The sequence below is a fragment of the Danio rerio genome, chromosome 5 (genome assembly GCF_049306965.1).
Source record: "Danio rerio strain Tuebingen ecotype United States chromosome 5, GRCz12tu, whole genome shotgun sequence".
NCBI lineage: Eukaryota > Metazoa > Chordata > Actinopteri > Cypriniformes > Danionidae > Danio > Danio rerio.
Window position 1 is genome coordinate 78373691 of NC_133180.1, and position 27914 is coordinate 78401604.

Genomic DNA, 27914 nt, shown 5'->3' on the forward strand with positions numbered 1-27914 from the left:
TTTTTTCAGCTCATGAACTCTGATGTCGTTTGTGTTCAATTAAGTGCATTTTTCACAATAATTACACTGCAAAAATGCTTTTCTTAAGAGTTCTTGTCTTGTTTCTAGTCCAAGTATCTACAAACTCTTCAGTCAGTCAGCATTTCCAAGACAAGCACCAAATATAGTCTTGTTTCAAGAAATAATGAGTCCAAATGAAGAGAGTTTCTCATTAAATCAAGCTAAATTATTCACCAATTGGGGAAGTGAAGTAATCTTGTGTCAAAAGGAAAATCGAGAAGATTTAGTTCAGTGTTTCTCAACCATGTTTCTGGAGGAGCACCAGCTCTGCACATTTTCCTGTCTCCTTCACCAAACACAGCTGATTCAGATCATCAGCTCATTAGCAGAGACCGAAAGACCTGTAATGGCAGAGAAAGGAGACATCCAAAACATGCAGTGCAGGTGCTCCTCCAGGAACGTGGTTGAGAAACACTGATTTAACTTACCCCATTATCATTTTGAATTATTAATTGTTAATAATAAGACTGATGGGCAGCACAGTGCACGATCACCTCACAGCAAGAAGGTCGCTGGTTTGAGTCTCGGCTGGGTCAGTTGGTGTTTCTGTGTGGAGTTTGCATGTTCTCCCCGTGTTGGTGTGGGTTTCCTCCGGGTGCTCCGGTTACAGTCCAAACACATGCGCTATAGGGGAACTGATCAAGTAAACTCGCCGTGGTGTATGAGTGTGAATGAGAGTGTATGAGTATTTCCCAGTACTGGGTTGCAGCTGGAAGGGTGTCTGCCGTGTAAAACATGCTGTAATAGTTGGTGGTTCATTCTTCTGTGGCGACCCCTGATTAATAAAGGGACTGAGCTGAATAAATGAATAAGCATGATTGTTTTGCTGAAGGATGCAGCAGTAGTTGTGTGCTGCTGGAGTGTGTGTTGAAGATCTGCTGTAGACTACAGTATCAGTGGACGACAGAAGCTCTAATCAGCACTGTGTGTGTGTGTGTGTGTGTGCGTGTTATGGGTGGATACTCAGCTCACAGACATCACACACGCCTCCTTTAGCATGTAGAACAGAATAGAATATCTCTATTCTAACTCTATTCTATTCTAGAGTGACACCAGTGAGGAAGTGTGCTGGTTTCCGTTGTGAACACACACACACACACACACACACACTCTGACTGAATGAACATGTGAAGGAAGTCCCGTATTGATGATCAAATATTACATCTAACCTATAAAGCTTTAAATAATCGAGCTCCTGTTTCGCTTCAATCCAACCCGCTCTTCAAGATCTCCAAACTCAGGGCTTCTGAATAGCAGAGTCCACTAAAGGAGGTCGAGCCGTCTCATTTATGGCTCCTAATCTCTCTGGAATAGCCTTCCTGATCATGTCCGAGGCTCAGACACACTCTCTCAGCTCAACACCAGACTAATGACCCATCTTTAATCAAGCAACACAATATTGGCTGTTTTCTCTAAAAGGGGGAGGGGCTACTCTATGCCCCGCCCTCTCTTCATGTTGAAAGCATCCAATAAAAAAGCCCTGGGTGGGAACTTTAATATGCACTGGAGAGATCTGAAGAACACTTCTTTATCAAAGGGAAATGCTAATGAGTGTGTGTGTGTGTGTCTGGTCATGATGTGTGGCATTATCCTCATGTTCACAGGTGTGTGTGTGTGTGTGTGTGTGTGGTAAACATCAGTGAATGAGCACAACAGTGATCTGCTGTCGGTGACACATGAATAAAGCATCAGTGTGACAGCGTTCAGGAGAGCTGCAGTGTTTCTGACACATCAACAGACACTCTCTATTCATGCACACACACACACACACACACACACACACACACACACACACACACACACACACACTAATACACTCATTCTTTAAATGCATGTTTTGAATACATGAGGAAATGATGTGGAAATGGGGGATAAACTGTCCCTTTTATTGCATGATTACTATGATATACTGTGGTAAACAAAGGTTACTATGATCACTGCACTCTTACTATAGTAAAACAGCACCGAGACACAGAAAAACACAAGAGTCGGACTCTGCTGCCCTCTGCTGTTTCACTCCTGCAAACACACTCAATCCAGCAGTTTTATAGCCACTTCTGTTTTATTTCTGGATGAAGTTAAATGTTTGGTGAACACAGACGCCCTGCAGACAGTCCACACTCAGCAGTCAGATACAGCTCTTGTGTTAAAGAGACGCTTCTCTCAAAATCAACACCTGATCACTGTTCACTCTTCCTCAAGTGGCTCCAAACCCTTTAGGGGTTTCTTCTGTTGAACACGAAAGAAGATATTTTAAAGAATGCTGAAAACCGGTAACCACTGACATCCATAGTAGGAAAAACAAATACTATAGAAGTCAATGGTTACTGGTTTACAATACTATAAAAGTCAATGGTTACCGGTTTCCAATACTATGAAAGTCAATGGTTACAGGTTTCCAATACAACAGAAGTCAGTAGTTATCATTTTCTGATACAATAGAAGTCAATGGTTACAGGTTTCCAATATTATAAAAGTCAATGGTTACCGGTTTCCAATACTATGAAAGTCAATGGTTACTGGATTCCAATACTATGAAAGTCAGTGGTTACCGGTTTACAATACTATGAAAGTCAATGGTTACTGGATTCCAATACTATGAAAGTCAGTGGTTACCGGTTTACAATACTATGGAAGTCAATGGTTACAGGTTTACAATACTATGGAAGTCAGTGGTTATCTTTTTCTGATACAATAGAAGTCAATGGTTACAGGTTTCCAATATTATAAAAGTCAATGGTTACAGGTTTCCAATACTATGAAAATCAATAGTTACTGGTTTCCAATTCTATGAAAGTCAGTGGTTACAGGTCTCCAATACTATGAAAGTCAATAGTTACCGGTTTACAATACTATGGAAGTCAGTGGTTACAGGTTTCCAATACTATAAAAGTCAATGGTTACAGGTTTCCAATACAATAGAAGTCAGTAGTTATCATTTTCTGATACAATAGAAGTCAATGGTTACAGGTTTCCAATATTATAAAAGTCAATGGTTACTGGTTTCCAATAATATGGAAGTCATGGGTTACCGGTTACCAATACAATAGAAGTCAATGGTTACCGGATTTTAATACAATGAAAGTCAATGGTTACAGGTTTCCAATACAATGGAAGTCAATGGTTACCGGTTTCCAATATTATGGAAGTCAGTGGTTACTGGTTTCTAATACTATGAAAGTCAATGGTTACAAGTTTCCAATACAATGGAAGTCAGTGGTTACCGTTTTCTGATACAATAGAAGTCAATGGTTACCAATTTCCAATATTATAAAAGTCAATGGTTACAGGTTTCCAATACAATGCAACTCAATGGTTACCGTTTTCCAATATTATGAAAGTCAGTGGTTACTGGTTTCCAATACTATTTAAGTCAGTGCTTACCGATTACCAATACAATAGAAGTCAATGTTTGCATGTTTACAATACTATGGAAGTCAATGGTTACCAGATTCCAATAATATGAAAGTCAATAGTTACAAGATTCAATACAATTGAAGTCAGTGGAGGTTTCCAATATAATGGAAGTCAATGGTTACCAGAATTAATACTATGGAAGTCAATGGTTATGGTTTCCGATATAATGGAAGTCAATAGTTACTGGTTGGCAATACTAATTAAGTCAGTGCTTACCGGTTTCCAATACAACAGAAGTCAATGGTTGCATGTTTACAATACTATGAAAGTCAATGGTTACCGATGTCCAATAATATGGAAGTCAATGGTTACCGATGTCCAATAATATGGAACATTTCCAAGGGTTTTCAAGGGTGAGTAAACAATGACAGGATTTTTATTTTTGGTGAACTGTCCCTTTAATTCCTTGTGTTATCACGTGCTGATGCAGGACATCTCGGTTGCAGTGTGTGTGTGTGTGTGTGTTTTCTACCAGGCGCAGGACATCTCGGATGCAGCATCACTGCCGCGGCGCCGGTTGCTCGGGCTCCAGCCCTGCTCTGATTGGCTGTCATCAGTCACACGTGTGCGGCTCCAGTGGGCGGAGCTTCGGACACCCTGTGCTTTGGCCCTGAAACTGCGGGGCCTGGCGTTCATCTGTGTCAAATATAAAACACATTAACACACACACACACACACACACACACAGCAGATAGGTGGAGATTATACACACACACACACACACATCTGGAAAATGAATAAAAGAACACACATTATGCAGACACTTCATGTGTTATAGTTTCAATAAACGGTTCACAGTGTGTGTGTGTGTGTGTGTGTGACAGTTTAATGGATGCTCTTGTTGCATTGACATGGTTTGGCCAGCAGGTGTCGCCAGCATGTGGGGTTTAAGCGCATCAAAACAGAATGATTGCGCGCTGACACTGCTTCAAGTGTTTCAAAGCTTCGATAAGCTTCATCTGACCACTGACCTGCACAAACACAGCCGTGTTCATCTGCAGACTCTCCATGCGCTCTGACAGGTGTGTGAGCCAGTCCATGTGTTCAGACAGACACTGCTGCAGGTCTTCAGTGTTCTGAGACACACACACACACACACACACACACACACACACACACACACACACACACACAGCTCAGAGATGAGTGCTGAGGCGAAAAATCATTCCAGAAATTGATCCTGCATCAGTTCTGAGAATTTTAAAATGCACTGCAATTCCACTGTGGAGCAGTTCTGAGATCAGTGTTTAACAGCAGACGGCGCTCTAGGATAGATATTGATGGCAGACGACGCTCTAGGCTATTTTTTAAGAGCAGATGTGCTCTAGGCTGGTGTTTATCAGCAGATGGCGCTCTAGGCTAGTGTTTAACAGCAGAGGGAATACCGCTTGACTGCTCGAGCGCCATCTGCAGTTCAAAACTTCCCAAAATGTCCAGTTAAACACTACAGCGCCATCTGCTGTAAACAGTGAGCTCAGAATCAATATTCATTCATTCATTTTCACCACAGCGGAATGAACCGCCAACTTATCCAGCATATGTTATACGCAGCGGATGCCCTTTCAGCCACAACCCATTCCTGGGAAACACCCATACACTCTCATGCCCTACGGCCTACCCAATACCCCTATAGCGCATGTGTTTGGACTGTGGGGGAAACAACACGGGGAGAACATGCAAACTCCACACAGAAACACCAACTGACCCAGCCGAGGCTCAAACCTGTGACCTTCTCGTTGTGAGGCGACAGCACTACCTACTGCGCCACTGCGCCGCCTCAGAATCGATGTGAGAGAGAAAATCAATGCATTTTGAAGATCTCAGAATCGATGCTAAATGATGATGGGGATGATGATGATGATGATGATGAAGAACGCACCCCTGTTAGCGCGTCCCGCAGCTGGAGCGCAGACAGATGCAGATGCTCCAGTTTATCGGTGTGCTCCTTCAGTCGGTCCTCCAGCTCCTGCATCATCATCAGGCCTTCATCTGAGCTCAGCGCCGCTCTCGACGACATCACTGACCGATCAACACCACACACACACACACACACACACACACACACACACACACACACACACACACACAGCTGTAACAGTAAATCACTGCGTTTATGATCTGTCGTAACATACATGACCTCTCATCACCACCCGTCATGCTGCTGTTAACATCACACAACCTGGATGAGTGAAAACCTTATCCTGAACGCTACAGTTGAACCGTCTCTGCACTGAAATCATACACTGTACAGTAGATATACACATACAACACTACAGAAATATAGAGTAAATTACCCAGCGTTAGCGACACAATAGAGGAATTAATCTGCTGTGGTGATTTTACAGTTGCTATGGTAACAACAACTACAGTGATTGATCTGTTGTGATGATTCTACAGTTGCTATGGTAACACAACAACTATAGTGATTGATCTGTTGTGGTGATTCTACAGTTGCTATGGTAACACAACAACTATAGTAATTTATCTATTGTGGTGATTCTACAGTTGCTATGGTAACACAACAACTATAGTAATTTATCTATTGTGGTGATTCTACAGTTGCTATGGTAACACAACAACTATAGTGATTGATCTGTTGTGGTGATTCTACAGTTGCTATGGTAACACAACAACTACAGTGATTGATCTGTTGTGGTGATTCTACAGTTGCTATGGTAACACAACAACTAAAGTAACTGATCTTTGGTGGTGAATCTACAGTTGCTATGGTAACAACAACTGTAATGGTGAATCTATAGTTGCTATGGTAACATAACTACTATCATAACTGATCTGTTGTGGTGATTCTACAGTTGCTATGGTAACAACAACTGCAGTAATGTAAACAAATGACCCAATACTGTATATCTCTGCAGCTATAGGGTATATATTATACCTCACTACATCAGTTTATTTAGTAAAAAATAAAGTATATGACAGTGTGTCAGTTGACTATTACTACTGCAGCACTGATCAACTCAGAGTTGTAAACATTGTAACATCTACAGTAGGCTACTCTAACTCTACACTTTACTGCAGTGTGGTTTAGAAACAGCAGTATTCCTCCGCGCGTGTCTAGTGCAGTTCATGGTTCTCCTCATTTCCAAACTAACAAAAGCAAGTGTTCATTTGTGAAGTCATATGTCGGATTAACGATAATCTGATGCTGATATGTGCAGAGAAACTGCAGGAAGAACAACAAACGATTCCGATCAGGAATATGATCGATAACACTCATCAGCGCGGTCTCACATCACTGCGGATGTACACAATCACCACAGCACAGAGCAGTTTCTTCAGGAGTCCACATTAAACAACAACTACACTCAAGCGAAGTCAGAAAGGCACGCGATAACGAGATCAGACATGCCCGCCGCCACACACACACACACACACACACACACACACACACACACACACACACACACTGTAGAATTTAAACATGATCGAGTTGTTAAATACAGTAGATCAATATATTTGAGCGATCGATACTCACTGTTCAAAGGAATCGACTCAGGTTTAACTTCGAATCTGCAGCAGATCCGGAGCTCAGTCTCAGCTCAGTCACCGAGCCACGTCACCAGACCACCGCGCACACACACACACACACACACACACACACACACGGGGAACGCAGTACAAGGTGTGGCGCAGTAGGTGGTGCTGTTGCCTCACACACAACAAGAAGGTTGCTGGTTCGAGTCTCGGCTGGGTCAGTTGGTGTTTGTGTGGAGTTTGCATGTTCTCCCTTCGTTCACGTGGGTTTCCTCCGGGTGCTCCGGTTACAGTCCAAACACATGCGGTATAGGGGAATTGGGTAGGCTAAATAGTAGTGTATGAGTGTGAGTGAGTGTTTTACAATTTCTGTTATTTTATTATATGATCATTATCTTAGCATGTTGAAAACTGAGTGCACATATTTATATAACGTTCATTTATATAACATGTATAAGACATATTTATATTGACATCAATTAATTTCTATTAACATTACTACTACTACTACTATTGAACAAAATGCTAGGCCATGGGAAGCCTAATCTGCTACTTACACTCATAATGATCATTTCAAACGTTTATGCACTGAAAATTGTGTCGAATTAGTTTTTGATCTCCTCTATTTAATTGACAGTGATAGGGATCCTGCATGACTTAAACTAAATAATCAAATACAGACTCTAATCGTCGACAACAGAAAACTGTGTGGACCTGCACTGAAGAAGTTTAAAGAAAACAGCTTTATTATTATCATTATAAATATAGACTGTGACTGTGTTTGGTTCATTTAGTGAAGCCATTCCAGATCCCTCAAGACGAAAAACACTACAGTCATCTGTAGCGAATAAGTCTTATAGTAAAGTGTATTATACTGTACATATGACAGCATCTACAGCCCTGTTAATAATGCAGCGGCGTACTGTGGTATACATATATATATATATATATATATATATATATATATATATAGTTTGTACTACAGTAACAGAGGTGCACTATATTAAAATGCACCCTATAATATCAGAACTACAGTACTGAGTCACTTGTTTATATGGCTGTAGTTGTGTTACCGTAGCAACGGTAAAACCACCACAGCAGATCAATTACTATAGTGGTTACTATAGCAACTGTAGAATCACCACAACAGATCAATTACTATAGTGGTTACCATAGCAACTGTAGAATCAGCACAACAGATCAATTACTATAGTGGTTGTGTTACCATAGCAACTGTAGAATCGACACAGATTAACTCGTGCACTTCACTATAGTCTGCACTAAAAAGACTATAACACCCTGGTATTCCTTGATGTAGTCAAGAATCGACGCTCTGTTTGGTTTGTATATTGAGCACTACAGTGGTGTGAGCAGCTGAAGCGTCCTGACCATCAGGAGCGACACACACATGAAGGAGGATTCTGCTGAAAAGAGCACAGTCTGCTTTATTTCTCTCAAAGGGCATATATAAGCGCGCGCACACACACACACACACACACACACTGAACAGAAGCAACAACACTGAGGGAGGAATATGTGAAGGACAACAGAGGCCTAAACCAAAAGGTCAAAGGTGAGGAACTCCAGCGCTGGCCCTTTAAGAAGAGTCTAACAGAAGCAGAATGAGTGTGTACAGATGGAGGACTCGCTGACGAGAGAAGAGAGAGAGGCATTGAAGATGAGCCACAGTCATTAACATCTGCTGCGCACACTTCTGTACACACACACACACACGGACCCTGACCTATACAGATGGGCTGTTTATTGCTTGTGCCGCCTGCGACTGACAGATCAACACTAAACTGCTGAAACACACTGTATTCTCAACACACACACACCGCGCATGCATCACATCCACCCTCCACACAGATGTATATGTATGAGTGTGCACACACACACACTTGCACATATGCTGAAGTGTGTATGTGTGTGTGTATACAGGTGCAGACATGCATGCAAATAAGTATGCACATACATACACACACACACACACACACACACACACACACAAGGATGTGCACATGCTCACACATGGATACACAAACAATTGCACACTAACATACGCTCACGCACAAACACACACAGACACATGTACACACACACATAAACATCCATACATATACAATTGCACACACACACACACACACACACACACACACACACACAAGCAGTCAGTGTGAGATGTGTGTGTCTCTCTCTCTCTCTGTGTTTGCGTGTGTGTGTGTGTGTGTGTGTGTGTGTGTGTGTGTGTGTTTCCAGAATCTGCTGTAAGAGCCGCGCTGTGATTGAACAGTCCTCAAATCTGGGTTGAAGTTTGTTTTTTATTGAATAAAAGGTGTTCTTTAATGATAATAATAATAATAATAGAGCAGATGGGCATGATTACTGTATTCATATATATATATTTAAAAAAAGAAAAAAAATAAACGTTAAAACTCCATGGTACCCAGTAAAAATGACCAATGTCACACACACACACACGCGCACACACACACACACCGCAGCTCCGGAGCATGTGTCAATCAAAACCTCGAGTCCAATCAGCTGGCTCAGTTTGGCAATGTGGGCGTGGCAATGCGTGAGCTGCACTTCCTGTTGCTGTGTGATGTGGGCTTGCGGAGGAACCGTTCTTCTGCACTGGAGGATGTAAATAAATAAAGGCGGTCTTGTGGAATCTGCACCCAGCGGACAGTCCAACACCAGCGTGTCTGTGTGTATATAGAGTAGACTTTTATATATAGATAGATATGGAGATTTCTCTATGTGATGGCTGATACTGTGATCTGATTGGTTGGTGGTCCTGTGAGTCCGGAGAGAGAGAGAGAGACGGGATGAGGAAGTCCTGCAGGTCAGGCTTTTCCCTCCTCCAGTTTGAGCGGCTGTGGTTTGATGGCTCCGCTGCGAGACGCTGACGCTTTCACTGGTGCTGCTGACGCCACACACTCCTGAACACACACACACACACACGATCAACATCAGCACTCAATACACAGAGATCTCTGTATAACATCAAGACTAACAGATCATTTAATGTTACACGGCCACTTTATTAGGTACACCTGTCCAACTGCTTGTTAACGCAAATCTCTAATCAGCCAATCACATGGCAGCAGCTCACTGCATTTCGGCATGTAGACATGATCAAGAGGATCTGCTGCAGTTCAGAGCGAGCATCAGAATGGGGAAGAAAGGGGATTTAAGAGACTTTGAACGTGGCATGGTTGTTGCTGCCAGACGGGCTGCTCTGAGTATTTCAGAAACTGCTGATCTACTGGGAATTTCACGCACAACCATCTCTAGGGTTTACAGAGAATGCTCCGACAAAGAGGAAATATCCAGTGAGCGGCAGTTCTGTGGGTCAGAGGTCAGAGGAGAATGGCCAGACTGGTTCCAGCTGATAGAAAGGCAACAGTAACTCAAATAAGCACTCGCTACAACCGAGCTTTGCAGAAGAGCATCTCTGAACACACAACACGTCCAACCTTGAGGCGGATGGGCTACAGCAGCAGAAGAGCACACCGGGTGCCGCTCCTGTCAGCTAAGAACAGGAAACTGAGGCTACAATTCACACAGACTCACCAAAACTGGACAATAGAAGATTGGAGAAACGTTGCTGCTCTGATGAGTCTCCATTTCTGCTGACACATTCAGATGCTCGGCTCACAATTTGGCCTCAACAACATGAAAGCATGGATCATCCTGCCTTGTATCAGCGGTTCAGGCTGGTGTTGGTGGTGTAATGGTGTGGGGGAGATTTTCTTTGGGTCCATTAGTACCAATTGAGCATCAACGCCACAGCCTACCTGAGTATTGCTGCTGACCATGTCCATCCCTTTATGAGCACAGTGTCTCCATCTTCTGATGGCTACTTCCAGCAGGATAACGCAGCATGTCATAAAGCTCAATCATCTCAGACTGCTGAACATGACGATGAGTTCACTGTACTCAAATGGCCTCCACAGTCACCAGAGCTCAATCCAATAGAGCAGCTTTGGGATGTGGTGAGATTGGCATCATGGATGTGCAGCCGACAAATCTGCAGCAGCTGTGTGATGCTATCATGACAATATGGAGCAAAATCTCTGAGGAATATTTCCAGTAGCTTGTTGAATCTCTGACATGAAGGATTAAAGCAGTTCTGAAGGCTAACTGGGTCCAACCCAGTACTAGTGAGGTGTACCTAATAAAGTGGCCAGTGGGTGTGCATTACATATGAAGTTTCTTCGATTTATCCTCAGAATGAAGAGACAGATTATTAATATCTTCGTGCTCAAATGTTTCATGCACAGTCATCCTACACAGATATCATGATGAGCTCCGCTGTCATTTTCCTTTTCTTCTATGAGGTAAAGCTGCAGCACACCTGCTCTACTGTGTAGTATTCCAGATCTCTCAGTAATGCGTGCTGAACATCAGTTAAACATAGCTAAAGACTAAGACTAATCTACATTTATTAATATTCAAATCACAACATTAACCACATTTATGTCATGTCCTGTGTGGGGAAAGACAGATATTAAACACACCTGGAGAATGAACAGGAGCACAACAGCAGAACAAACACACGACATTTATTCTGTGCTTTCAAAATCAATACACACACACACACACACACACACACACACACACACACACACACACACACACACACACACACACACACACACACACACACACACACACACACACACACACACACACACACACACACACACACAGTCTCACATTCTCACAGACGGACGAACAGAGGTCCTGTTTACACTGAGGTGTTGTAGTTTAAAGCAGCGTTAATCCACATCCACACTGGCGTTTCATCTAGCATTTCTGAAATGCTGTCTCTTACACACACACACGCACACACAAGCTGCAGCATATGCGCACGTCTGAGCTCCAGGCAGTCAGCAGGGGCTTTGAGCACACCTCCCCAGGTGAGAGCAGTGCTCGTCAGACAGTTCATCAAGGATCTACCGCTGGATTTCACCTCACTATAGCAGGTAAACGTGATCTTCAATTCATCTCGTCTCCATCTCATGACTCTTTTGAATCTATTATTGTTGTCAGGTAACGTGTTTGGGCTGAGCACAAAGAAGTTCCTATATTAATTCATGTAAGCGTACACTGATCCTGCACATCTGACTGACTGCTTGCCTTTATTTCCAATACTGTATAAACCTACTGTGTTATTTAGAGCTGCACATACATCATCTCAGCATCGATATCGCAATGATCATTCACAGTCGAGTGTGTGTTTTAATTAATCATGTGTTTTTGATGTCTGTGATTGTTTAATGATTTTTAAAAACATTCAGGTATCAGAAATTGTAGCATTTGTGACTTTATGATTAATTCTATTAAATAATGTTCATCATTCAGTTACTGTACTTGAGCACTGCGAGACTCGGGTAACAGTTAAACTCTTTATTTCAATTTGATCCTTTTCTTAATGGTATTTAAGTTATTAAGCATGAAAATATAAAACATGTAAATACAGAAATGCACTGCAAATAGCACAGAGCACAACGGAAACGTGTGCTCCAGAAAATTAATAGATTGTTTAGATTGAGGAGATGCAAATAGTAAACATTAATTCAGCAATCTCCGACTAAACACGTGCATGAAAATACTCAACACATGCAAATAGAGAAACGCACGGCAAGTAGCACAAACAACAACAGACATGTTATAGACTTTATGCAGATGCACTCCCACTGCAGAAACATCCCAATCCATCTAACATTAAAAAAATTTTCCAACTAAAGATATTAAGTCATCTGGTGAAATTGTAATAATCTCTCAATATATATATTTATATTGCAAAAATAAAAACAAATATAGCAATCTTAGATATATCGTGCAGCCCTAGTATTATTAATCACCATTATTGATAATTAAAACTAATGTAGCCCCGCTGGTCCTGCACCACTCAACCCGCTCCGAGCTGGGATCGAACCGGCAACCTTCCGCATGGTAGTCGGTTGCTCTACCAGGGAGGCTAAAGTGGAGCGGGTAACAGAAGAGTGAGGTTTACCAGCACAGCACTTACCAGCTGGCCTCCGCGACACTAACATTCAGCAAAAGAGACAGCAGGAGGCAGTTCTGTTATCAGCGTTTGTTTTAAATATACACACAGTGAAGATGAGGCTCATATCAATATGCAGCTACACGACGCCTCAATATTTTTTGGAGTCTGTTAAGTTAATATCAAAATGAAAATAGTTATGTAGCCATGTTAAAAGTTCTGTAGCCAGGGTGATGTGAACGAGGTTATAAAGTACACTGTTCCCTATGAAGATTTACTCAGAGTCCTCAGGAGTTTGTTTACTATAGAAAACTAGCCTGAATTGAAAGGGTGAAAGATTGAACGGTGCGCACCTAATATTGAGGAAAGGACCTAATCCGGGAGTGCAAATGTCTGCAGCCACAGCTCCGTTTTCATCCATCCACACTGACATGCAGTGTTTAAAACCAAACAGCCTCTTCAGCGTTTCCAAAACGCTCCATTTTCGGCGCTGGAAAACTCCAGGGTAGTGTGGACGGATGGCGTAAGCGTAGCAAAACTAACGCGTTTTAAAACTAAAGTCTATTAGTGTAAACAGGGCCTCAGACACACACACACAAACACACACACACACACACACAGTCAGAGTCTCACACAGAGAGATAAACACGCACGCACGCACACATATATATATATATATATATATATATATACACACATATATAGGGTTTTCACAATACTGGAATTCAGTATCAGTCGGTACTGAGATTTTAAAAAGGTCCATTTCCCGCTAACATTTGAGCGCTGTAGAGCGAGTTCTGTAGTGGCCCGTTTCCACCGAGCGCTACAGAACAGTACAGGAAGGTGCGGGTCACCTTTAACTAGCTTGCTTTTCCACTGCCAAAAGGGGCGTGGTGTACGACAAAGTTGCAGTCGCGGTCATTTTCGCAGGAGGAATCGTCAACAGTAAAGCTGTACGGGTCATTCACATATCATACGAGCAGCACTTCTCACAGCACAGAGGCTTTACGCATTTCATCACTAATAAGGGTGTCACGATCCTCCAAATCCTCGATTCGATTACATTTTCGATTCTAAAGGCACGATTCGATCCGATTTTCAATTATAATTAATTAATGACCAATTAATTATTTGTAGCCTACCGTTTAAACTACCTGACCTGCATGGTCTTTGTTTTACCCATAAACAAATAATTTTAGATTCAAAATAATTTTTCCGTTTTTAATAAGCGGAACAGAGCGCGATTGCCCTGTTCACATATGCCAAACGAACCGCGCTAACTGGGCAAACGAGACACGTTCCCAAACAAAAGTGTAGGTGTGAAAGCACCCTAAGACCTATTAGTGTAAACACAGCCTGAGTGTGTATTTTTCGCGAGCGGATTTGCACCGGGGGATCGCGATGCCGGTGTTGTCTATCGGCCCAACCTTATAGCAGAGCTTTCAAACTGCGTTTTTTTTGTTGTTGTCAACATTACTCACTGGAAATCCAAAACACTTCCACACCGGTGACTTCACTGAAGGAGGAGAGGGTTGAAGCTCTGTCGACGGTCTGCAGTTCAACAAGCGTGTCTTTTCTCCGCTTGGCAAGCCCAGCTGACGTGACATGGGGGCAGGGCAGCATTAACGATTCCATTTTTGATTTGATAATCGAAATTGAGCATGAATTTCGATCGATTTCAATTGACACCCTTAGTGTCTGCTGTGTGGTGCTTGTTTTGTTTTCATTCTCCTGCTTCTGTGAGTGACGCTTCACTGTAAACCAATAGCATCCAGCTGTGCGTCTAGCTCTGCCCTATCGTACACTTGTGGGCCTGTTGGTACCAATTGCAAAGGGTAACCAAAAAGTCTTACGGTACGATTCACTTTTAGGTACCTTCTGACAGTGGAAACAGCCATAAAAGTGTACCACACCGTACCACTCAGTGGAAATGGGCCATTAAACACGGCTGATTTGCCACTGTGCTCACCGCTGTTTACCGAGAGTAACACAGACACAGACACACTGGGGTTATTCTAAAGCAGTGGAGATCAGCTGGTTTGTCTAGAAGCTGACATATGAGCTATCAGCTGATGAATCGCAGCTTTGAAATGCTCCAGTGTCCCTGTGTATGAGGTTACACTCACTAAACAGAGCCGAGCTCGGTGAACTGATGACCTTCACGGCCAATCACAGTCATTTGTGTTGAGCACATGAACACGTTGGCCAATCAGCGCTGTTTAAGAATGAGCTCAGCAGCGCTTATATGTTAACAGGACATGGACGCTTTTAAAATTTCAGTACCGAATTTCAGTATCATGACAACACTACACACACACACACACACACACACACACACACTCTTCTAACTGTGCAGTATTGGTGAGAGACTGTGAGTAGAGAAGGATGTGATGATGGATTTACCTATGCTCAGAGTGGGTGGCTCACCTTCAGGCCGTCCTCCGGGCCCTTGCCGGGGCCCTCAGGGTTGTGTGTGTGTGCGTGTGTGTGTGCGGGGCCGGTGTTTGGGCCGGGGTACGGCGGGGAGCGGATGATCACGGGCTTGTTGACCTGCATGATGGGCCGCTGGATGGGGGTGGGGAAGGGCCCGCTGCTGGGGGGACGCATGTGCATCACCATACTGCCCTGAGGACCCGACACCTGCACACACACACACAGATATACAGATAGATAAAACACAAGCACAAACACACGCACACACACACACACGAAAAGAGGTCAGTGAGTGAGAACATGTGTTATGCTAATATAGTAACTGTGTTTGTGTATATAATCCTGCTGTTGACTGATGTGTTTGGCGCCATCTACTGGTGTTTCTCAGAACAGATTTCACAGGATGACCGCTGATTAATTCAGAACACTATTCAGCGTTTGCGCTAGTCGTCATCTTAAACCTGGTTGCCAGTGACTGCTGTTTGCTGTTTGCACTGATTGTGAATTGTTTATTGTTGGTTCAGTCATCAGTACAGCCGTACCTGCTGTGTGTAGTGTCCTGCAAGAGACGCCACCGCTGGAGCACCCGACGCTTTCCCACTGGGGCTGGCAGAGCCGGGCCTGACGAACACACACAAGCTCATTAATAACACACAAACACACACTCCTGTCTGTCTGTGCTCCATTCTGGGTTATTTAAATTACCTTTAAATGAATATGTGAGGGTGTGTGTGTACTGATGTGTGTGTGTGTGTGCGTGTCTGCCTGTAGAGGTGTGTATGCATGGGCAGGTGTGCACATATCTGCATGTGTATGTTTGTAAGTGCAGTTTTGTGTGAGTGTGTGAGTGTGTGTGTGTGTGTGTGTGTTCACCTGTATGAGCCGCTGGGTATTCCAGGAGAGTGGCTGGGTTTATCTGAGAACTGAAAGCCTTTCATGTCCATCTGTGAAACCTGACAGAGGAACAGTAACTCAGACAGGTGGAAATCAGGCAGAGGAAGACAAACAACGTCCAGCAACACACTTCACATTCATCTAAACCAACATTGCTTGAGCTCACACTCACTTAAAGAGGCTGATTTAAAAACATATATTGAAATTCAACTAAATGATGAATAGAAATCAGTGTTTCTCAACCACGTTCCTGGAGGAGCACCAGCTCTGCACATTTTCCATGTCTCCTTCACCAAACACAGCTGATTTAGATCATCAGCTCATTAGCTGAGACTGACAGACCTTGATTGGGTGAAAGACCTTGAAAGGAGACATCCAAAACATGCAGTGCTGGTGCTCCTCCAGGAACGTGGTTGAGAAACACTGATGTAAATGATTAATAAAAAAACTCATATAATAATAATGAAAAATAAATAAATAAATAAAGTCTTTAACTCCCATTGGTCCATGCTGATTATCTAAGAAGTGGGTGTGGCTCTGAGGCTCCACCTATAACTAGAGTAATATACCACTATGCATATGCATGTGTGTGTGTGTGTGTATGTGCATATAAGTGTGTGCGTCTGTTGTTTGACCTCTCTGCTGCCGCTTAGCACTGGCTGTGACCCTGGGGGCATCATGCGGCGTGGAGCTCCCACAGACAGATTCTGGTTCTGCTGGAGCTGGATGGACTGCGGGAGGATGAGGTGCTGCTGGGCTGAACCATAGCGCAGCTGAGAGCCTGGCATCGGCATCGTCACCTGAAAACACACACATTTATCTGTTAGCCAATAAACTCTTTAATGGTCACGCAGAGTCCAGTTCATCTGATTCTGCAGTTTGCATAATAAAGAGCAGCTAATATGGGGTTTTAAATCCACTTGCTGGCCACTTTATTAGGTACACCTGTCCAACTGCTCATTAAGGCACATTTCTAATCAGCCAATCACATGGCAGCAGCTCACTGCATTTAGGCAGGTAGACATGGTCAAGAGGATCTGCTGCAGTTCAGACTGAGCATCAGAATGGGGAAGAAAGGGGATTTAAGTGACTGAACGTGGCATGGTTGTTGCTGCCAGACGGGCTGCTCTGAGTATTTCAGAAACTGCTGATCTACTGGGATTTTCACGCACAACCATCTCTAGGGTCGGGTCAGAATTTGGCCTCAACAACATGAAAGCATGGATCATCCTGCCTTGTATCAGCGGTTCAGGCTGGTGGTGGTGGTGTAATGGTGTGGGGGAGATTTTCTTTGGGTCCATTAGTACCAATTGAGCATCAACGCCACAGCCTACCTGAGTATTGCTGCTGACCATGTCCATCCCTTTATGAGCACAGTGTCTCCATCTTCTGATGGCTACTTCCAGCAGGATAACGCAGCATGTCATAAAGCTCAATCATCTCAGACTGGCGATCACTGTTCACTGTACTCAAATGGCCTCCACAGTCACCAGAGCTCAATCCAATAGAGCAGCTTTGGGATGTGGTGGAACGGGAGATTGGCATCATGGATGTGCAGCCGACAAATCTGCAGCAACTGTGTGATGCTATCATGACAATATGGAGCAAAATCTCTGAGGAATATTTCCAGTAGCTTGTTGAATCTCTGCCATGAAGGATTAAAGCAGTTCTGAAGGCAAAAGGGAGTCCAACCCGGCACTAGTAAGGTGTACCTAATAAAGTGGCCAGTGAGTGTATATTATAGAGCACCGAAGCCCCTACAACAGGTTTAATACATCTAAAAAACATGTATTTAATATTAGTAGAGAGATTAGTGCCTGATCAGCTTAAACCGGTACATGACGGCCAATACAGATCAAATTTACCAACCGTTTATAAACAACACTGTCCTATAACACACAGAGTTTCATCTTGCCTGAATGAGCTGCGAGTCCATCAGCTGTGAGGTGCTCATGCCTGTGGGCTGGTCGTACACCAGTGGCGTGCTGCCGTTGATGGGCTGGTAGTGGGATCCGGACTGAGATTTGACCAGGTCTGAGGGCTGCAGGCCGGGGAAGGCGGAGTACGGCCCTTTCAGAGCAGCTCCACCCGACAGCACCATGGGGCTCGCCTGGGACAGGTTAGGGTGCATGTACACCTGAGACCTGCACAACACACACACAGACCGCAGATCAGCACTCACAACTCGGACTGTCTATTAATAATTTTATTTGTATTTTTTCATCCATTTTCGGTTTATTTTGGCATTCTTATATGCAATTGTAATTTCCTTTTGTTTATGGGGAAGGGTTGGGAACATTATTTCCATTTTCCTGTAAAACTATCCTGCTATTTAAAAAAAGATTTAATAAACACACACAAAAAACAGAAAATAATGTTTATATATTCATTCATTTATTTTCTTTCGGTTTAGCCCCTGGGGTCACCACAGCGGAATGAACCGCCAACTTACCCAGCACGTTTTACGCAGCAGATAAAATAATGTTCACAGTTATTGTTTTTCTTATTTAATACTTTTATTTTAATAATTTAATCATTATTATTATTATACATGCATATTTTTCTCATCCAAAATAAGCTCACTAGCTTCTGTGCTTACCAGTGGATGAGCAGGACAGAGAGGTTTAGTGAATTTGGTTTCATGCGTATAACTTCATCTACTTATTGACAGTAGTTTGTGTACGAGTGTATTAGCGCACCTGAATGGAGGGATGGAGCTGAAGATCTCTTGTGACTGAGAGACGGGCAGAGCTCCACGCAGACCCAGCTGAGCCTGAGCCTGCAGAGACGTGTGCAGAGAGATGGGGATCTGCTGAGGGGTCGCCTGCACACACACACACAGATTAATATTTACATGTTATACACACTTTTTCAAGGGCCTGTTACACCCGTTACACACAACCTCCTACATTCATTCTGTTGACAGATTGGGAAAATAAATAAATAAAATGAATTAATAAAAGAAATAAGTAAATAAAATAAAAGTATAATCTTACAATACTGAGGACAGCTGTGTTTGATATTGGTGTTAAATGGTCCTGCTCTACAGTCTTTGTATTTTGACATTGTCATTAAGCGTGTTTAATATGGTTGACCTGCTGGTAGCTGGGCTGCTGGGTGAGCGGCGGCACCAGACGAGGCTGACTGGGAAACACATGACCATCCAGATACAGAGGAGGGATGTGGCTGCCTGCAACACACACAAACCATTCAGCGTTAGAGAAACATACACACGCACACACACACACACACACACACTCACACGCACACGCACACACACACACACACACACGCACGCACGCACGCACGCACGCGCGCACGCGCACACGCACACGCACACGCACACACACACGCACACACACACGCACACACACACACTGACTGACCCTGCATGGAGACGGACGGGGCCACAGACGCCACAGGCATGGGTGGCATGGAGAAGGAGCTGTAGCTGACGCTGGAGGAGCCCACACTGCAGACCGGCTGAGCTGAAGAGCCGGAGCCTGGAGACCCCTGCTCCGGCACAGCCTGAGAGTTCTCCCACGCCTTCCTGGCGGACTCCATCTGCACACAATGGAGGAAACATCAGTCATTTACTGTTGATCATCACCTGCAGAGCAGGAAACAAGCCTAGTGTCTGCCCTCTATATGGATTATAGAGAGAGAGTGTGTGTGTGTGTGTGTGTGTGTGTGTGAGAGAAATCTTTGCGTACTTGATCTGTCAGAGAAACTCAAAATAAGCCTGTCAGCTGTCAGAACACACACACACACACGCACGCACGCACGCACGCACGCACGCACGCACGCACGCACGCACACACCCAATCCCAAACACACACGCGCACACACATTCAATCCCAAACACACACACACACACCCAATCCCAAACACACACACACACACACACACACCCAATCCCAAACACACACACACACACACCCAATCCCAAACAAACACACACACACACACACCCAATCCCAAACACACACACACACAATCCCAATCACACACACTCAATCCCAATCCTACACACACACTCAATCCCAATCCTACACACACACTCAATCCCAATCCTACACACACACCACCAATCCCAAACACACACATACCCAATCCCAATCACACACACACAATTGCAAACACACACACACACACACACACACACACACACACACACACACACACACACACACACACACACACACACACACACACACACACCTGTTTTACTCCACTGAACTCTATCTAACAGGCAGAAACTCTTCAGCACAGGCTGATCTGCAGGGTTAATGCTGACAGCAGTGAAATGACACACTATTTCTCTTCCTAACAGGGAAAATCAGCAACAGCCTGTAATATTCTCGATCTCAGCAGGTGGGCGTTACCTTGAGCGTGAGGTCAGCGGAGGGGAAGCTGATGGGGTTCAGGGTAATGGCGGGCTGCAGGTGATCTCTGCGCAGCATCGGGATGGCTTGAGTCAGGCCCGCCTGCACACACACACACAAACACACAACATTCAGGCTAGCTTACACTGCTCTGATGGGGTGGGAGAAAACAAAACCCCAGAACAAATGATTCAATGAGTCACGACTCCTTAGAGACTCTGAATCGATTCTTAAACTGTTTCTGTATGCAAATTAGATGTTAATTAATAAAGAATTTAGATGTAGAACTTTCAAATGAGATCTTGACGCTGCAGGCATTAGATGGAAGCAGAATACACTTTGACAGGCGCATGTATTAGGGCTGTGTGATTAATCGAAATCGTACTGTAATTACACACAATTACCAATTCGCCCTATAGCAGGATAATCCCGCAGTACGGTATTACAACCAATCATAATGCAGCGCATTTAGACACAGCACGTGAACAGGAGACTGAATAGCCAATAGGATGAAAGCGTGAGCAATATGGTCTCAATATGTGTATGCAATGTACACGCCTCCACTGGACTTGTGTGCGCAAAAAACGCGATAAGTGAACGACCTATTTTACAGCAGTGTCAGAGCTCGATGATCTGTCTGTGAACACACACTACTACATCAGATTTTCGGTCAAGCAGAACATCGGAGCCTTACTTGAGCCATGGGTCTGTTCTAGAGACCATTAGTTCCAGCTTTACTTTTATTTTCTGTCTGTTTTGGAGACACGTTACAGGGGTCCGTTCTTCGTACCTCGCTTAAATGATCTAAGATGATTTGACAGGTCCTGGATCTTTTAATCTTGATAACTGATCTCGCGCTAATTTGGTTCTTCAAACAAGTTCGTGAATCAGATTAGAATGTCTGGATGAACTGATCTGAGATTGCTGCGTGTGTTGAGAAGGACAGATCTATCCATCCTCGAAATCATGATCAGCAATGCTGATTGGCTGACGGCACAGCAGCGTGATGACATCATCTGATTAATATTCAATTATCCATGTGAGCAAAATTACGTTAAATGAGCAGAAACGGTTTGTTAAATATGACACGCAAGAACCTTCCACATTTGTTGTGAGCTGCAGACTTTACACTTGTATTTCAATGCATATCAGTGTATTTAGTTCCACATTTAGAAAATATTTTCTTTATCATAGTAGCCGTTTTTTTAATCGGTGTAAAGAATAACTGGTTGTTTACAAAAGCATTTTGATATTGGTAAAGGCGTCTGCAACTTTTGTGAAGCTTCAAATCACTATTAACTATCAAAACATGTTTATGACTGCATAAATGTATTATTACTTTAAAAAAAGTCACATATTCTGCATTTCTATTATACACAATTTGTACTAAAGCGATCTAAAAAGTTCATATCAATAAGTTTCACCAGCAGGTGGCAGTCTTTGTACTTTCATTTCGATGGTACAGATTGCATAAGTTTTATTAATATGTATAACTTTATTTATTTTATTAATGACTATAACTTTATATATATATATATATATATATATATATAGTTAAAAAATATGTACCATTTTCCCAAGTGTATACAACTACTACTGTAAGAAAATATCTGAATTCAGAACATACTTTCTGTATTATCTTTGCTTGAACTGAGCCGATCTAATCCGGTTTATATGAATTGAACCTGCTCCCGATCAGGTTTGATCTAGCAGAACTGTTGCTATGACAACAACTCTCGGATCAGCTTTGAAGAAGAAAACGATCCTGGATCATGTCAAATCCTCAATATCCAAATCCAGCTAACTGAGTAATCCACGTACGAAGAACGGACCCCTGGTCTTTGATAGAGAGCTAAATGTTTTTCTTTAGAAATATGTTCCAGATTCACACTGTCAACACAGATTCAGTCTGTCTCAGACAAAACCCGGATTAAAATCGCAATACTGTTCAAGAAAATCATGATGCTTCCACATCCACTTAATTTGGATAAAGATGGACGAACTTCAGATTTTTAAAGATGCAGGCTATAAAGAAAAGCTCTAATGGGGTGGAAAAAACAAACGATTCATCAATGAATCACGATTCTTTGCTCTAAGAATCGATTCAGAATCTTCAAACTGATTCTTTATTCAATTTAAAAACTGTTTTAGATTATTTATTGAACATTTTAGATGTAGAACTTTCAATTGAGATATTGACAGTGCGGGCGTGAGCTACAAACAGAACAATAATACACTTCAACAGGTGTATTAATGCTGCAGAATTCACTGAACTTGCACATTTAGATCATATCATCAGAATCTTATTGATCTTGGTCTGCGATGCGGAAGTGATCTAATTCATGTGATTATTTTAGACCTTCTGACTCAGTTTCCTATGGGAGAAATGACTAGGAATATTAATAAACAGCACAAAACAGCCAAACTGCTCGCTCTGCACACAAGTGTGTTCATGGGTATACATGAAAAGTAGAATAATATAATAAGAAACTTGCAAATATGCAACATCAAGCAGCAGAAGCAGCCGTTTCTGACATCTAAAACTCAACAGAAGTGAATGAGAGCAGAAGTCTGGAGCCAAAAAGATTCTAATGGCTGCGTCCGCTCGAACGTCAACAATAAGCTCAATAGCAGGTCATGCCTATAACGAATCCTTTTGGAATTGAATCGTGACTCCCTGAACTGATTCACTGGTGCACTGATGTTGACTCACGTTCCCGGCGAGGGCGTCCTGCAGTTTGGAGACGGGGTTGGAGACGGGCACGGCTGCAGATCCTGCAGGAAGGCTGAAGTCTGAATCTTTCGCATTGACGCCGAACTCGATGGGCGGCACAGGAATGACGTTTTCCACGTGAATATCCACGCCGTTAACGGGAGTGATGGATCCCTCCAGGCGCTCCAGACCCTCTGAGCCTTTCCGGTTCTTCAGCGAGCGCTCATTCCCGATCGGACCAGGCTTGTGCTCTTTACTCTGCTCCGGTCCCGCATCTGAATCCTGCAGGACAGAGCAGAGGGATGGTGAAGGGGTCGTTCACACTAAAAAATGAACATTTGCTTAACACACTCTGCTTCCTTTACATTTAAATACACCTCTTCTTGATTAAAGAGACCGTTCAGCAGAACATTACTCATATTTACTCTCCTTCAAGTGGCTCCAAACCTTTATAAGTTTCTTTCTTCTGTCTAACACACATGAGGATTATTTTAAAGCAAGATGAAAACCTGAAACCACTGACTTCCAAAGTAGGAACAAAAATACAATGGGAGCCAATGGTTACAGGTTTCCAACATTCTTCAAAATATCTTCCTTAGCGTTCAACAGAAGAAAGAAACATAAACAGGTTTGGAATGGGTAAATGGAGGCTTAATGATGACAGCATTTTCACAAGAGTTCTGGTGCTGTACCTCTGAGTTGGGTTCGCTCCCCGTGTAGGAAACCTGTTTAGTCCAGGAATCGCCTCCTGACGACTGCACAGTCAGAGCTTCAGGAGGAAAACACACACTTGAGTATTAATAGATGATAAAGCGTGTAACATCATCATCAATCACCAGTTCAGTTCCTAAACTCAAGAACCCGTGACAGAACCCTGACGCACTCCTGACATTGAGGATGCATCAGATGAATATTTGAGCTCGGAACTCGCTCTAGAACTCCCAGAAGCCATTGCAGCTAAATGAAGGAGATGGTAAGCACAGCATTTTACACACCAATTAATTAATAATTCAGAAATATAATGTCAGGAGTTACCCTACATGCAACAATGCTGAAACATTAACAAAGCTATAAATACATTAACGGTCTTTATTTGCTGAAATTCATATTAACATATTGCCTTAGTAATGCTTTTGTGCACACACACACACACACACACACACACACACATATATATATATAAATAATAAAAAATAAAAATAAATAAAATATATAGAAATGTTTAAAAATAAATAAATATATGAAGAGTTTAGATGTAAAAACCTCTAAATGCCGCTTGATATTTTCGTCTAAAATTAGCTTTTTTATCCAAATCGTATGTGTACGCTGAGAAATGTTAATTTTATAATGACAAAATAGTTTTTATCATTGCCTTAAAAGTGAAATAACTCAAACATAAGAGGCTGAGAAAAATGCTCATTTTAGGAGACAGTTTCAGATGGCATTTAGAGGTTTTTGCATCTAAACTCTTCATATATATATATTTGAACAGAAATCATTTAAATGTCATAGCATTCATACAACATACATACATTATATATATATATATATATATATATATATATATATATATATATATATATATATATATAAATGTATGTATGTTGTATGAATGTTGTGACATTTAAATGATTTCTGTTAAAATGCATGTGACCATCTGGAAGAACGCAGCATCTCATTTCTCTCAGCATGCGTTGTGTGTTCTCAGTCTTCTGAGGCAACTCCAGCAATAAGGACTGATAGAGTTCATCAGTATTCATCCATATTTAGCAGGTGTGTGTGTGTGTGTGTGTGTGTGTGTTTTACCTGTGCTGTTGGTCTCCCAGATCTCAGTTCCCAGGTTGTTTGCGGTGAGCGTCTCCTCCGGCTGCTCCATGGACATGCTGCCCTGCTTCTTGGCAAACCGCGGAGGCATCTTTGAAGCAATTGTTCTGCTCTTTACTGAACTCTACAGATGCACAAACAAATATGAGACGGCAAAAAAACAGGGCAAATTAATACTGGAAAAACATGCAATGTTGCTGTTGAGTGTACTATTTCTATTAGCCATGCTTGTAAATTATTTTCTATGACAGCCAATAGCAGAACAGCAACCACTAAGGGGGCGGAGCTAAAGGTAGTAATTTTGCGATATGTCGTGCAGCCGTAGTCTGGAAATACTAGTACAATAGCAGAAGCAATAATCTTTTGGATGCATTCTGAATATTAATGCGTCTTAAAGAGACAGTTCACCCCAAAATAATACAAATTAAATTGAGTTTCTGTTAGATTTTCTGAAGAATGCTGGAAAAAATAAACTGCATATTCTGCTCCTACTATGAGTGTCAATGGCTGTTTTCTACCAGCATTCTTCGAAGTATCTTCTTTTGTGTTCAACAGAGTTATCTTAGAGCACTTAAGTGTTAGTAAATGTTACTGTGTGTATGTAAAATGTTCGGGATGACCTACCGGAGGGCCCTGCTCCTTCCTCCTGCGCTCGTCCTCCTGCGGACGGCGCTGCTTTTTAGACAGAGAATCCTGGAAAACCTCTGGACTGGGAACCGACGCTCCAGAGTCACTCTCAACTGTGGAGAAACACAAATCATCATTTAAAAATAGCACTGAATATAATCTCTGACACCGGTGTGCGGTCAGACATTGTGAATGGAAAGAGCGCACAGCTTCTGGCTTACTCGAGTAAGTGTTGAGGTCGTACTGGGACAGCGGTTCAGTCATGTCCGCCTTCATGTTTCTGGGCTTCAACTCTTTCTCTATGATCTTCCCTGTGGGCTCAGGCGTGCTGCGGTCTTCGTTCTGCTCCACACCGTACACCGACGCAGAGCTCAGACCGCTGACAGACTCTTCTGGAGATCTGTAGAGAAGAAGCGAAAGGGTTAGTTCACGCAAAGGTCAAGATTCTGCAGTTAATCTGAGAGCTTTGTTCATCTGAAATCAAACCTAGTGCATGTTGTTAGATACCAATAAAGCATTGCTGTTTAAGGCAATCACTTGACGCCACACTTAATCAACAGCTCTGCTTTAATGAAGATCTAGAGCTCATGCTATAAAGCGGCGCACCGTTTGCTGCCGGACGCGACTCCATTCTGCCAGCTGTCGTTTCTGGATCCTGCATCTGCCGGACGGCCCATCTTGCTGTTCTCCATCACAGACACGTCATTCTTGCGGTTCTGTCGGTCCAGCGGCCGCTGGCTGGAAAAGCTGCGTTTGGAGAGTTCTCTCTTCTCAGATCCCGGATCTCCGAGAGCCGCGTCTGTCAGCGGATCCCCGTGCGGCCCTCGCTTCTCCCGCCAGTCACCGAAATCACTGTTGTCTGAACCCGTTTCCCAGTCCTCACCCTGACTCTGAGCCGTCATCTCCTGTGACTGAAGCATGTAGACAGTCAATAATAGTGATGATGAACATGCACAGACATATGCAGATATTCAATAACTTAATATATGGTGATAACTAACATGCACACACACACACACACACACACACAAGTGCTGATATACATGCAGTAATAATGAACATGCACATAACCTCCTAGGGCTTGAGTATCCACATATGTGGACAGCACGTTTTAGCTCTTAAGTGGCTGTAAATATTACTTTAAATGTTTTATATTTAGTTACAGACATGCAGTGTCATCCTGCAACTGTTCTGCAGCATATGAAATGTCCCAAACACTATTTTAAACTGTCCCAAATGGGGGAAAATGTTGTTTACTCTCTGATAGTTAAAGCAAGTTCAACAAAATATTCCATGTTAAATATGCATTAAAAAAATTAGGAGAAAGTGTTTTGAGTAAAATGGGACCACGAGTCCACATATATGGACATCATCTTTATCTAAAAGTACATCATATCAAAAGATTTTTATTCTAATTAGGTTCCAGTAAGCCAAAATAGCAAAGAAAAATAAAAAATGCATGTAAAAAAACACCTTGGACCTTAAGAGGATATCCAATAACTCAGTTTAGTGATAATAAATAAGCATGACATACGCAGACATTCAATAATTTAAATGTAGACATAATGAACATGCACAAACACATGCAGATATTTAATATACTGTGATATGCATGCACAAACACATGCAGATATTTAATATACTGTTACTTTCATGCACAAACACATGCAGATATTTAATATACTGTGTTATGCACGCACAAACACATGCAGATATTTAATATACTGTGTTATGCACGCACAAACACATGCAGATATTTAATATACTGTGTTATGCACGCACAAACACATGCAGATATTTAATATACTGTGATATGCATGCACAAACACATGCAGATATTTAATATACTGTGATATGCATGCACAAACACATGCAGATATTTAATATACTGTGATATGCACGCACAAACACATGCAGATATTTAATATACTGTGATATGCATGCACAAACACATGCAGATATTTAATATACTGTGATATGCACGCACAAACACATGCAGATATTTAATATACTGTTACTTTTATGCACAAACACATGCAGATATTTA

At 42.5% G+C, this 27914-nt stretch overlaps 1 protein-coding gene and 1 long non-coding RNA gene across 16 annotated transcripts in view; both read right to left on the reverse strand.

The window, feature by feature from the left end:
- Positions 1–1925: 1925 nt before the first annotated feature.
- Positions 1926–7059, reverse strand: LOC137495664 (uncharacterized). The gene is made up of 4 exons (XR_011015642.2): positions 6974–7059; positions 5357–5496; positions 4449–4553; positions 1926–4113 (listed from the first exon to the last, which is right to left on the reverse strand). It is a non-coding gene; the product is annotated as an uncharacterized lncRNA (long non-coding RNA).
- A 2216-nt stretch (positions 7060–9275) lies between these two features.
- The window catches only part of prrc2b (proline-rich coiled-coil 2B), a 44757-nt gene continuing 26118 nt past the window's right edge, over positions 9276–27914 (reverse strand). For 8 of the 15 annotated variants that reach the window (XM_073951709.1, XM_073951706.1, XM_073951707.1 and 5 more), the window contains exons 19-34: positions 26474–26778; positions 26089–26267; positions 25865–25980; positions 25223–25364; positions 24109–24185; positions 23417–23698; positions 20704–20805; positions 19705–19882; positions 19414–19508; positions 19018–19142; positions 18234–18462; positions 16954–17118; positions 16298–16377; positions 15967–16045; positions 15395–15631; positions 9276–9917 (exon numbers count right to left, since the gene is read on the reverse strand). In XM_073951709.1, coding sequence (XP_073807810.1) covers positions 15401–15631; positions 15967–16045; positions 16298–16377; positions 16954–17118; positions 18234–18462; positions 19018–19142; positions 19414–19508; positions 19705–19882; positions 20704–20805; positions 23417–23698; positions 24109–24185; positions 25223–25364; positions 25865–25980; positions 26089–26267; positions 26474–26778 — 2385 coding nt within the window. In that variant the 3' untranslated portion in view covers positions 9276–9917; positions 15395–15400. The remainder of the gene's footprint in view (positions 9918–15394; positions 15632–15966; positions 16046–16297; positions 16378–16953; positions 17119–18233; positions 18463–19017; positions 19143–19413; positions 19509–19704; positions 19883–20703; positions 20806–23416; positions 23699–24108; positions 24186–25222; positions 25365–25864; positions 25981–26088; positions 26268–26473; positions 26779–27914) is intronic. The other 7 variants (XM_073951703.1, XM_073951702.1, XM_073951700.1 and 4 more) reach the window with 1 other exon arrangement.